Here is a 13,440-nt window from a genome sequence, read left to right on the forward strand (position 1 = left end):
ATATTGAAAATGAGCTATGGAAGTCCTGCATTTAAACCTATCATAAGGCAAAGAGGCCTGAGTAAACTGAATAATTACATGGGAATCTACATCTTATGCAAATACAAATTCTCAAATCTTGGATATCTTAAGGGAAGATTCACTTATGAAAAAAGATTTCATAGTGTATTAGCTTTCTATTGCTGTGTAATAACTTGCCACACATTCATCAGTTTAAAACAACATAAATTTATCATCTCACGGTTTCTGCACATGAGAAGTCTGGACATAATATAACCCGGTTCTCTGCTCAGAGTTTTACAAGGCTGTAATCGAGATGTCACATGGGGCTGCGTGTGATGTGAGACTCAGGTTCTCTCGCAAGTTCAGTAGTGGTTGGCAGAATTCAGGTTCTTGGATTTGCAGGGCTGAGGTCCCATGTGCTTGCGAGCTGTCAGCCAGGATCACTCTCAGCTCTGAGAGGCTGCCCCTTTGCAAAGGAAGTTAATAACGTAGCTATTTCTTTCTTGTTTAAGAACTGCTGGAGCAAGCTCTCTACATTTAAAGGGCTCACCTGATTATGTTGGGTCCACCCAGGATAACCTTGAGTAACTCAAAGTAAACTAACTAGGGTCCTTAATTACATACGCAAAATCTCTCTTATCGTAGAACATAACACAATCACAGAAGTGATATCCAATCACATTCACAGGTTCTGCCCTCACTCAGGGGAGGGGATTAAGTAAGGCCTCTACAGCAGGAGACAGTAATCTTATCATTCTGCCTACCACTCATAGAAATGCTTCAAAAAGAAAAAGTCTTCAAACTAAACACCAGATAGTATTGCAAAAGAGAATTGATGTGACGTGGTCCCAAAGTGATTCACCAAATAGGCACGACTATATAGTAGAAGTTCATAGATGAAGAGTAAGCTGTGGGTTGAAGCATTTTTTGTTTTATTTTGTTTTTGAGGGAAAGGGGCTTGATATTCAAGATTTTTCTCCTGGCCTTCACACTCAGAATTTGGAAAGGAAAACAAATTACTCCACTACCATACCCTTTCTCTCATATAGTAGTTGTTTTTCAATGTTAGTGTAGAGGACAGAGTCCCCACCTGAATCTTTCCCTGGACAAAGTCCATCTAAGACCAAGCATAAAACTGGAAAGACCGTCACAAGCAACCATTTCAGGACACTAAAAATCAACCAATGGCACACAATGAATTGAGGAATGTTTATTCTTGAAAAACTGCTTGAACTTCAGGAAGAACAGACTCTGACCTTTTTGCCTGAGGCTGCTCCGTCTCCACTTGCCCTCAGCTTAGTGAGAAGGTCTAAAAGGGCAAAAGGGAAGATGCAAGGCCTCTTGAGGTCTAGGTTTGGACCTGACATGCTCTCACTTCTATATTCTACTGATCAAAGCAAGGTCACAAGACCAGATTCAAAGCCTGGAAAATAGATATCACCTCTTCCTGGGAGGAAGTATAAAAAGTCTGTGGCCATTTTTAATGTACCACACAAGAGGGCTTTATTCTTCTATTCTGTGGGTGCCAAAATCTGGGTTCAGAGAGTTTAACCATCCTGCCAAATACAACAGCTCATAAGTAATAGAAGCAAGATTTGAATCCAGGTCTGTCTGAACCACAAATTCTTCAGTCTCTGCTGTACCATAACTTCTCCCTTCTCTTTCCTCCCTTCCACTCTCTTTTCTTCTCCTACCCACTCTCCCTATCCATGTCCAGACTGAGAGTAGGATGCAGAAGAAAAAGTGAAGTTTCAGTGTTCATACCTGGGCTGTGTGCTGCCATCTCTGGCTTGATAACTAATATCTTAGGGAAAAAAAGCTGGCTGTAGGATCATTTTGGGTGATTGTTTTCCTACCTTTCTTTCTTATTTCCTTTTCTCTTCACCAACATGAGAAAGATCTGGGATAAAAGTTGTTGATTAGAATTACAACATATAAAACTATATCCTCTGCTCCCACCCGATTAGCGAAATCTGAGAACAGAATTTAGGTGTTTGTGGAGGGGCATTGGGTGGGGAGAGAGGGATCAGGTGAGGAATGCACTTGATAATGTCATGCTGGTCCAACAGGGGTGCAGGGGCCCAAATCCAGGTGTGGTGTGACTCTAAAACCTGTGCTCTACGCTTCTCTAGGGCCCAAACCAGAAACAAGAGTCATCCTTGATTCTCACATTTCTCCTCAATTTATTAATAAATCCAATCGGGTCAGCCTCCATAACAGATTCCAGATTTGCCCATTTTCCTCCATCCCCACTGCCACTCATTACTCTATCCAATCAGCGATCACCTCTCTCCAGGACCAAAATAGCCTCCTTCTTCATCTCTCCGCCCCCAAGATCCTTCCTCCTCATGACAGCCAGCATGATATTTTAAAGACACAGATCACATAGTAGCAGCCCTCTCCACAAAGCCCATTCATAGTTTCCCATTCCTCTCAGGTTGAATCCCTACCTCTTTTGCCATCTACAAAACCCACAGACTTGACCTCCACCTGTGCCTGCATCGCATCTCCTAATGTCAGGTTTTCCCAGTCTCATTGCCGTAAGGTAGGCACCAGTTCCTCCTACCTACAAAGCCTGCCTGGCTGCTCACCCTGCTTGCTCCTTTCCATTATATGAGCCGTTTTTGTGTGTGTTCTTCAGAGAAGCCTTCTCTCTCTATCAGCTCTAGTTAATGTTCATACCACCTCGTCCTTGTTGCCCTCTGTTACTTCACCTTGTTCCTTTTCTTCATAGTACCTAAAATTATTTATAATTGCATGCGTGCTTACATGTTTACAATCACTTTTCCCTAATAGAGTATGATCTCTGAGAGGGCAGGAATCATATCTGTTTGTTCTCTGCGTGTACTCATAGCTCAGCATGGTGCCTGGACTCAACACATACTGTGTTCCAGTCCCAGCTCCCCTGCTCACTAGCTCCATAATTGGCAAGGCATCTGAGCTCTCTGAGCCTCCGATTGCTGGTCTATACGATAATAAGAACAGTAATTCCTGCATCTGTGAGTTGTTCAGAAGTTTGAATGAGATGATAATGTATGCAAAACCCTTTGAAATCTGCAGAGAACATTCTAGCCATGTGATGAATTATTTATGCCCTGACTCAGGGTCAAAAATGGAGTGTAGTCACGCCGACCCTGGTTCTGACAACTGCCAGGTGCTTTCAAGGCTTCTCAATGAAGTGTAGGCTTCAGACAAATGAGAAATCTACTAGACTGCTCTCTGCAGTTGGCTGAATTTCCAGCCAGCACAGATATGATTATAATTAGAGTTTCAAGAGTTCTGTTTCATTTCAAAAGGATTCCGTGGTACAGTCTGCAGTCTACCTGAGATGTGTGTCTAGAAGCTGATTGCGGTGGCAGGTGTTTTTATTCTGGCCTATTTGCTTCTTTTCCTACAATATCAGGGGTGTCTGTTTCTATTATACTCATTATTTTCAGTTGCCAGGTGAGAAGAGATTTTCCATATCTCCATATTTCCATTTCCATAATTTCACTATCTGAAATTTCAGATAGTGACCACTGAGCAAAATACATAGTTCTCACCCACTCTCATCACTTCCTAAATGAACAGTTGCTTGGACAAACTTGCTTTAGCAGACCAAGGCCTTTTATTAGCAGCCAGAGAATAGTCTATAAGGGGAGGAATTACTCTGCACATGCATTTCTCCAAGGAAAAACATTGTTTTAGCCTGTCAAGACAGTAAAAGCTCTTATTAGAAACTATAGCAAAGTCAATGTCTCCATTCTTGCTGCTAAAGGATTCAGGACGCACCTCACTGCAGACCCTAAATTCACAATCCAATGGGAGTTGAGCTCGCTGGAAATGGGCAGGGATGTCCAGGTGAGCAGAACTCAAATCAAAGCTGAGCCCAACATGGGCGTTTACATATTTCAAGCCCCATTACCTGCTTTTCTGCAGGGTCCTTTTGATCATAATAACTCTTCACTAGGCAGAGTGGCGATGGTGGCAAGATCCACCCAATCTTCAGAGACAGCTGACTTTTTCTTGGTTCCTTTTTATTTACCTAATGATCTCCAATTTTAGCCAGCAGTGCTAAGGAGTCACAAAAGTCATGAGTCCTTGTTGGCATTGCTCTGAGTGAAAGAAAAGCCCACGTCTGTAAGTACAAAGGAGCAGGTTGGTCTCAAGCAGCACAATTCTCTTTGCATTCATCCTTCCACTCCAAGGATGAAGATAAATACATACCTGTGTTTCAAGTCCATTCTGGGTGCCAGATGCTGCAGCTCATTGATGAGACTCCGTATGAAGTGATTGCTATTCAAGGTCTCAACCCAATCTCCACCGCGTTCTTCTTTGATCCTGAGCTACACACCATGACCATTTGCTATAGAATCTGCTGGTTGACTTAAGAGAGGGCGCTGGTTGTTTCACACCAGGATGAAAAGTGGAGCCTTTTCCTGTAATGAGATGGAACAAACAGTAAGCAATGTCGTCAGTGGGATGACCGAGCCAGAACACAAATTCAGTTGCATCCATTAACCGTTTCCCATGGAAGTCCCCAGCAAGTGACAACTGAAGTGTCCCCCGGTTGGTCCTCCAGTCAGTTGGCTTCAAGTCAGCCAACATCTCTCATCTCCTTCCTCCAAACCAGGCTCTTATGTCAGGCACTCAAAGTTAGAGATACTAAGACCCCATTCCTGCCCTCAAGGAACTTATGCTCTAACTCTAAATTCTTAAAAAGAGGCTCCAGAAGGGTAGGTAACTTGTTCAGAGTTACACCATTTTAAGTGACTGATCCAGTATTTGAACCTTGTTTAAAAAGAAAAGTTTATTTTTTATTCCAAAGCTTCTCCCTTTTCAACTATACCACATTGCATCCTCTTGTCACATCGCAGTATAATTACTTATAATTATTTTCAATTGCAGTTATTAAAATGTATTTCACTCCACCTAACTTAGCAGGTGATTAGCAGGGACATAAATCAAGGTGTAATAGTGCATTATAAATGTTGAAAATATTCCCATATATTAAACATATTTTATATATTTAAAATAAAAGTGAAATTGCTTTATCTCTGGGTGATTTAAGTGATGTTTATCTTTTTTACATTGTTGTGTATCTTAAAATTTTTCTGCAATGAGATTGCATTGCATCTATCTTTTTTGAAAAGTTATTTTTAAAATAAAACAAAATAGATATGAAAATGCTTTTTAGGCTGTAAAGTGCTAATAAGTATCAGCTACTGAATTCATTGCAATGTAATAAAACCCTCAATGCATGGATTAGGCTAAAAGCACATCCAATCAACCTTGGTAACTGATGTTGATAAATGTCCCAGAAGTAGGTGCTCCCAGAGCAGTAAGACTATGGTTATCACAGATTTGGTGAGCCCAGCTTTGCCCAGCTGTACCAGAGGGTACAGAACAAATGAGGCCAGAGCCTGCTCAGGTGTTGCAGTGTCTAGAAAGGTGGAAATCTCTCCCTTTTTGTTGCCAATCTCTCATTTTATGGGAGGTTTAAAGAAATGCCCAATTGTAATATTCACATCTGTTATCAGCCACTTTCCCTCAAGGATTCCTAGTGGGAATTTGGCTTTAATGACACTGCATGTGAACTTGGGTCCCCAGCTCCTTGAGCAGGTGGATAGCAGTGAGCTTACTTCTGGGCCAGGCACCCTGGAACTTCTTTACTTTGGATGTAATCCTTCTTTTGCCTCCTTGGAAACCAACCTCTGCCAATAAGTGCTACTCCTCCTATCCAAATGAAGCCTAACAATTTCTTCTCAGGCTTACTTACCTTTGACCAACCAACCTCTTGCGTATAGAAGAGTCCCCTCCCTTTGGACAAAGGAGGTTTGGGCTTCCCTAGCAGTTTAGGAGATCAAGGTTGGTGATAGAAACTTCTAGGGGTATTAGCCTAGCAGTTCTGAGCCTTCACACTTATCATACATCAAGGTAGTTTAAGGAATATATTCCTAATTTAATCCAAGGTTCCTTCTAGACACTTGTCATATTGGTACATGCTTTCAAGCCGAGTGCTTTATAGCTGGGAGGTAAAATAATATTTTACAATAGTGTATGATTTCAAAGGACCTTCACTTGCACTTTTATTTCATTTAATCATCACAGCAGCCCTTTGGGAAACTATTTACTTTGCAGTGAGGAAAACAAGGCTTGGAAAGGATGGGTGGTAAATCCAGGATTCAAGGGCAAGACTCAATCCCAGGTCTTCTGACTCCAAATGTTGGGCAATTTCCGCTGCTTTGCTACAATTAAAAATCTGACCGTAGGTCACGGGCTGAGAATGTGTAGGGTGAGAATGATCTTACTCACAGTGAAGCTGTCCTGCAGAAGGGAAGGAGAGGGGACAGGAAAGGAGCCGCTGTCCACTGAGCTTCTCCTCAGTGGTGGCTGTCCTCCATGCACCATCTCCTGTAAATGTCTTCCGTGCACTATCTCCCCATTTACAGGAGATAGTGATCAAAAAGGAATGGAAATAAAGCAAGATTCAATTACTTCCCCGAAGTCACATAGCTTACAAGTGACAAAGGTAAGCTGGTAGCCAGTCTTTCTGACGCCCAAATACACAATCTTCTTACCACACTTCATATTTCACTACAACTCAGTGCATTCACATACATGGTTGATTATAAAAAGCATGGCAAAGAAAAGTTCTCTGTTTTAGAAAGGTTTGTGTTTTTAAGGACACACGTATATCCCCTTTCTTTCCCCCAGCCCTCCAGCACAGCTTTCTATGTGACGTGGCTGATTTCTGCTCCCTTGCAGGGTGTGTGCTGGTGGTGTCTGTGATTGAACAGCTTGCTCAAGTTCACAACTCAACGGTCCAGACCTCAATGGAGAGACTGTGCAGCTACTTGCCTGGTAAATACAGAAAGGCTCACTTGGCTGTGGGTCTGCGTTTCTTTTTCATTCATGAGCCATCACGAGTGAGTTGATACCCTACATGTGCCCACAGAGGAGAATCTGATTGTGTTATTTCTGTGAGTTGATATTCTTATGGAACTCATAGAAATTAAAAGGAAGACACAAAAAAATACTTGAGGCAATTTTTTTCCCCTGACATTCATTCTCTCTCATGGCAGAATGAGATTGTTGTGGACATTTAGGGAATAAAATGTAGAATGGCCGATTGTTGTTTTATGTGTCACATTTATAATGATTTGCCCACCTGGTGATCATGGCCTTAAGTACCGAGAAGGTCAAAATTATGAATAATGAATAATTTTCAATGATTTATGTTAATTTAACCACACACACATTCTCAGATGCAAGCACCTCCTTTCTAACACAGAGCTTTATTTAGGCGGAGGAGACAATGGATCTTAAAACTCCAAATGGGAAAATAATCTGGGGACATTCCATTGATTTGAACTGGATTTCTATAAAATCCTTTACACATCCTGCAAAAGAAGGAAATGATTGGTGGTTTAAACAAATTGTATAGTTTTTTACACTCTCAGCAGAAAGAAAATATTGACGCTCTTTCTCTTATAGAATACTGTTAGGTGTACAATCACAATGAATAAACTTCTTTGAGAGTCAAATTTTCACTCACTTAATGTTAAGGAACTAATTCTTCAAAGATGCCTACATTATTATTTTTAAGTAAGGTAGTTGGACTCATGACTATTTTATATTTGATTTAACAGACGTTGTGTCAATGGCATCAAAACATTTTCAGAAAATTTATTGCATGCAGTCTCAATGTATACTCATAAGCTCATTTTTTTAGAATTCAAAAATAAAGACCGGGAGAGGATAATACACAAATACATGTGTTTGCAATGTCCCAGTTTGACCATTGCTAAGATTTTGACATATTTCCACAGAATTAGAAGGTAACAAATAAACTTGAAATGCCCTTTGGCCTCCCCCACTGCCAGTTACATTTTCCTACCTCCTCCCCAGATGGAACCACTCATAGGAACTTGATGGGCACTGGGTTTGGCAAATTTTATACTTTTACATTCACTTGTATGAATCCATAGACTATGTGTAGTATTGTCTGTGGATAATTTTTTAACCTTTTCTTGATAAAAGGAAACAAATTAAAAAAACACAAAATAAATGTAGAGCTTTATCAGTTATTGAAAGAACACCCTTGTAAACATAGCACAGGTCAGGAAAGAACAGATAGGTAGCTGCTCCAAAAGTCCCATCCACATGCCCCAACCCATCATAAATTCCTCCTCCCCCCTAAAAAAACAACATCCTGAAGATTACTATAATCATTTCCTCGTATTGCTTTATAGCTTTATCACCCAACTGTGTATCTCCAGACACCATAGTCTTGCCCAGTTTTTAAATTTTTGATGTGTCTTTTAAGTCGATTTTAATCTACCAGCTTCCTTTCCATCCCTTCCTTTTCCTTGTAATTTAGCTGTGGAATCTGTCGTGTAGAGTTTCTGCATTTTGCTGATGGCATCCCTGTGGTATGATTGAATATGTTTCTCTGTGCTCTGTATTTCCTGAAAATTGGCAGCTAGATCCAGAGGCTTGATGAGACTCCAGTTTGATTTCTTTGGCAAGGCTATAAGTGATGGTGTTTTCTTTCAACAGGAGGCCATCATAAGTGGTTTTCTCTTTTCTATTTTTGTGATATTAGCAGCTGTTGATGCTCTATGACTAGGTCTATCAGTTCATTGGAGGTTGCAAAATGGTGCTATTCTAATCTATCAATTACATTTCCTTTAGTAGTTGAAATATATTAGAGACAGTTTCCCTCATCATCATCATAGCTTAGGGATGTTTTTCCCCACAGTTCCTAATGGTACTATTATTCATTCTAAGAAAGGCAGGATAAATGCTTGATTCTTTTGTTTTACTTGCCAGTTTTCGAATAACTCATTGCCTTTATAGTATCATCCCAAAGTAGTCACTTGGTTTTCTTTAAAGTATCATTATGAACTCATGAATTTATACACATTTGATGAGTTTCAGACTACTTCAACTATTATCCCTTTAAAGCTCAAATTCTCTCATCTTTGACCAGTAGGAACTTCAAGTTGGCTCCTGGGTCCTTTCGACATAAGTCTAAGTAGTCTTTGTAGCTTCCTCACTAACTAGTGTGACAAGTTGTTCCAGCCTGTCTTGTACATTTCCAACCCCAGGCTTGAAATCAGTCATTTCTTAGAAGCTCTGGTTTCTTTTAGTGGGAAATAGTATTAAGACCATGATCTGGGTGCATAGGAATGTCATTGCTACTCAGTTGGTCATTCTTTCTAGACTTCTTCTGTTGCCAATGATAGAAAATATACATATATACATTTACATATATTATTTTAATATAAAATATATGAGTTCATTCTGACACTTCAAATTCAAATTCAGGACTGCAGGATTTTTTTTTTTCTTAGTTTCTTCTGTATCATATCTGTATCTTCTTTCCACACTCAAAGTCCTAACTCTCAAGGACCGGGGGATTGATAGAATTAAAATATCTCATAATTACTCATTTACCTATCCTTCTTTACACATATGATAGCCTCATTTCTCCATTATTTGAGTATATGGCCATTACGTACAATATATACATTCCTTTTCATCTTCATTTAGTTTTAGTTCCATCAGCAACTGTAAGATTGATGTTCACCACCAGCCCTTATGCAGATGTCTCTCTAGTCGAGGTGCTGTCTAAAGTTCATTCCTCAGGAAGGACTCATGAGAATAATATTCCCTGAATTCTTGCACGTTGATAACAAGCTGGCTTGTCCTTTACATTAGAAAGTCAGTGTTTTTCCGGATATAAAAATCCTTGGCAGGGACTTCCCTGGCAGTCCAGTCGTTAAGGCTCCACACTTCCATTGCAGGAGGTTTGGGTTCAATCCCTGGTCGGGGAACTAGGATCCCACATGCCACAGAGTGTGGCCAAAAAAAAAACCCCAAAAAAACCTTGGCACAGTTTCTTTCCCTAAGTGTCTTAAATATGTTATTTAAAAGCGTAATGATAATCTAATTTTCTTTTTCTTATAAGTCACTTTGCCTAGTTTAAAGGAATTTTTTTTTCTTCTATAAAATTTAGTCATCTAACTAGACTATGTCTTGGCATCGGCTGTTGTATATTGACATTCTCAGGCATGCAGTGTGCTCTTATTCTCTCATTTTGAAACTAATATGTGGTTTCAAATACATTTTTTATAATTTCAGGAAAGTTTTTAGCATTTGGTCAGTTTCCTTGATTTGGTTTTCTTTGTCTGGGTTTCTAATAACCATATTTTAAATCTTCTTTGCCTGTATTCACGATTTTGCCTATCTCTTGAATGAATACTTTTTATCACTTCATTTATTTTTTATCTTGAAAGTTTTCCTCTTTTTCATATTCTATTTCTCTTAAAACGTCAGCTATTGTATTCCCTTCCTCTCGTGTTCATTCTAATTTAGATTTCATTACTTTTATAATCTTGTTTTCTTCCCTGAGTTCTTTTATTTCCATACCTGAGTTTTTCCAATTCTGATTTCTGTTGTTCTTTCACGTCTTATACCATTTTATTAATGCTTCTCACTCATTTTAAAATACTGTTATGTTTTAATCCTTTTTTTGGCATGATTTTCTGGCATGCTTTTGCTATCTGTAAGGATGTGATTCTGTTCCTTATTCTTTTTTTTTTCCTTATAATAACTTTGTATGGGAGTTGACCTAGATACATATCTGTTGCTCATTTTTATGTGAAATTAGTTTTCAAAAACTCTTAGAAAGAGAAGTGGCTCAGGGTAGCTTCTGCAAATGCACAGAGCTCCTTCTTCCATTGTTTTTGTGTAGTGTTAAAAAGTAAGTAAAGAAACACATGGCTGCTTGCATTTTGAAATTTTCTGGTTCTGTCCCTCTGCACACTTTTGCCTGGATTTTCTCTTTACTTTGCTTCTATCCAACTCAGTTTTGATTCCAAACCCACTAGTTTCCCCTCAGTGTGGACCCTGTCCTGGAAGGGAGGTCTGGTAGAACATTTTCTAGAATTTGTAAATGCCTGACCACTCAAACCGCTTAGTCTTTATAACCTTGAGTCCTTTGCACTCATCTGCTACTGCAGTGGGCAAACCCCCTCCCAGTTTCAGCTGATTTTAATATAAATCTGGGGCTGTTCTTCATTGGCCCACCACACTTTGTCGTCAATACCTGTGGGCTATTTTGGAGATTCTGCTATTCATCCCTTGGCTTCCCTTTACTTTCTCCCACACTGATGTTGATAACCCTTAAGTCTCATGATTGTGAGTGTTTTATCGTTGCCTTAATTGTATTCTGGGGTTCGTGGAGATATCTAGTTTTGTTGTAAGTATCGTCCATGGGGTTTTGGTTTTCCTATCTAGAAGCTCTATTTTTTTTTTTTTTTTTTGTAGAGATTCAGTGAAATTCCCAAACTCTGCTGCCTCCACCATCATCTTTCCAGAATCCTCCCTTGTGGGGACTGTAGTTTTATATCAATGATTACTGTATATACGACTCTGTAACTTCTGCTTTTCACTCACCATTATGTTTTTGAGATCTATATGTGTCAAGACATATATAGACTCAGGTCAAGCCTCTTAATTACTCTATAGTCCTTCACCATATAAACGTCCCATATTTTATTTATCCATCCCCATTTTTATTGGACATTCAAAATCTATTATAAACCTTGCTTTATATTTTCACATCTCTGAATTAGAGAAAGAAAAATGTTATTACCATTTTACAAAAAGGAAGAAAAATTAAAAAGTCATAATCGTCATTAAGACTTGTTTTGATTGTTGTCATTTCTGTGTAATAGACCACACTGACAGATATCACCATTTTTACCTTGAGTTTGATTTTCTCTTTTTAAGCAAAGTTGTGTTGTTCAAAGATGAAAGGCTGAGTAAAAATCTTATTTCTCAGATGATCCTGTCCCAAAGTACCAGCAAAATACAAAACAACATGAACCAAGATTGCTGGTGTTCAAGGTTCCACCTTGGCTCCTTTTGACTCATAACAGAAAATTTTAGTCTGCTGAAGTAAAGTGAGAGGTTGAAAAGTCAGATGCTGGCAAAAGAGAGGCTAGCACTTTGCCAAGGGAAGGAAAGTTGGTATTTCAGTGCAGAGTTACCTTTTAATTGGAGGCATTTCAAAGGATGAATAAGGCTATTTGGAGTTATTTTCATTTTATTAATTAATATTCACCTCTAGATAGAAATAAAGTACTCAGTTCGGATTAAAGGCTCTTTCACCTGACAGACATCAGGGCAGGGTTGGCGTTACTGTTTCCATTTTGTGGATAGGAAAGGGTGCACAGAATGGTCACGTGAATTGTATAGGGTGACAAAGATAGTCTGACCCTTAGCTAAATATTTCTCCTTCTAGAAAACATAATAGGCCTGGTCCACAGTGGCTGCCTGCACCCAGTATTGCCTTCTGTCTGGTGAGAATGGGAGAGAGGGAAAGCCAAAATGTGCACAGCAACAAACAGTTATTATTTTAAAAATTATTTTTAAGTAGTACTGCTTTTATCTCCAAAGCTAAACAAGTATATAAAACGTAACCTTAGCAGAGAAACCATGCAAGCAACATTCTTGAGAATAATCACTCAGTAAATCATGCAGGCCTTTCTGATGCCTGGGAAGACAATTTTTTCGAATTGTGCAAAGTATTTCTGACCTTCAGTTTCACCCACTGTATTTGCCTCTGGCTCTCACTAGTAAACACCTTGGAAGAATCTCAGAATTGTTAATGGAAAAATGATTAATGGAATCATTCTCACCAGGGGTCAGTAGACTCATATGCCCTCAGATTCTTGCTAGAATTTCAGTTTCCTGGGTCACCTGTGCAGAAATCTTATCTCCGTGGAGTATGATAGCTAAAAACTCATGTCGTCTTAAAATGAGGAAGGCAACTCTCCTCACATTCTGTAGGTTCTGAAAATCTACATGCAGCCCAGAACACATAGCTACAAAACTCTCTCAGTGGTCAGTTCACCTCACTGTGCTGCAAACTTCTAATGAGTAGTTAGTGTATACCTGCCATACCTGAGGTAGATGAGGCATCAAATAACATGTCCTAAGTACGTTGAAATGCATACTACAAATAGTTTGGGCTTTTGGGGTAGAAGACTTTAATCTCTTACTGAACCACAGCGCTCTTGGGCAGCCTTACCTCTCTAAACCTCAAAGTTCCTTCCCATAGAATGAGGGTAAAAATAACCACCCCCTCAAAAGTTTCTTATGAGAAACGAAGTGATGATAAACATAAAAGTGACTTACAGCTTGGGATGTTCTAGATTTTATTTACACCCACATATGTGGATACACCTATCGTTCCTTTTTTAACCTTCCTTTGCCCTTGGGAATAGCCATACTTTTTTTTTCCCTATGCTGTTCCAAGTCCTTTTGATTCTGTAGAAATTAAATGCTCTTGTACCTTCCTGGTTACGGGCAAGGTTTAACTGTATACATTTTATATCAGATAGGTTACTAGCACTATGTTAGTGCCAGTCTTTTCTTCAGTTG

The 13,440-nt window shown here is 39.3% G+C and overlaps 1 protein-coding gene across 6 annotated transcripts in view; it reads left to right on the forward strand.

Moving 5' to 3' along the window:
• The window catches only part of AOAH (acyloxyacyl hydrolase), a 251,607-nt gene that overhangs the window by 85,380 nt on the left and 152,787 nt on the right, over window positions 1-13,440 (forward strand). For 4 of the 6 annotated variants that reach the window (XM_060305408.2, XM_060305407.1, XM_030857562.2 and 1 more), the window contains one exon: window positions 6,751-6,846. In XM_060305408.2, coding sequence (XP_060161391.1) covers window positions 6,751-6,846 — 96 coding nt within the window. Of the gene's footprint in view, window positions 1-2,434; window positions 2,549-6,750; window positions 6,847-13,440 lie in introns of those variants that run through there. The other 2 variants (XM_060305410.1, XM_060305411.1) reach the window with 2 other exon arrangements.

This window comes from Globicephala melas, chromosome 9 (genome assembly GCF_963455315.2).
Source record: "Globicephala melas chromosome 9, mGloMel1.2, whole genome shotgun sequence".
In the NCBI taxonomy this organism is placed as follows: domain Eukaryota; kingdom Metazoa; phylum Chordata; class Mammalia; order Artiodactyla; family Delphinidae; genus Globicephala; species Globicephala melas.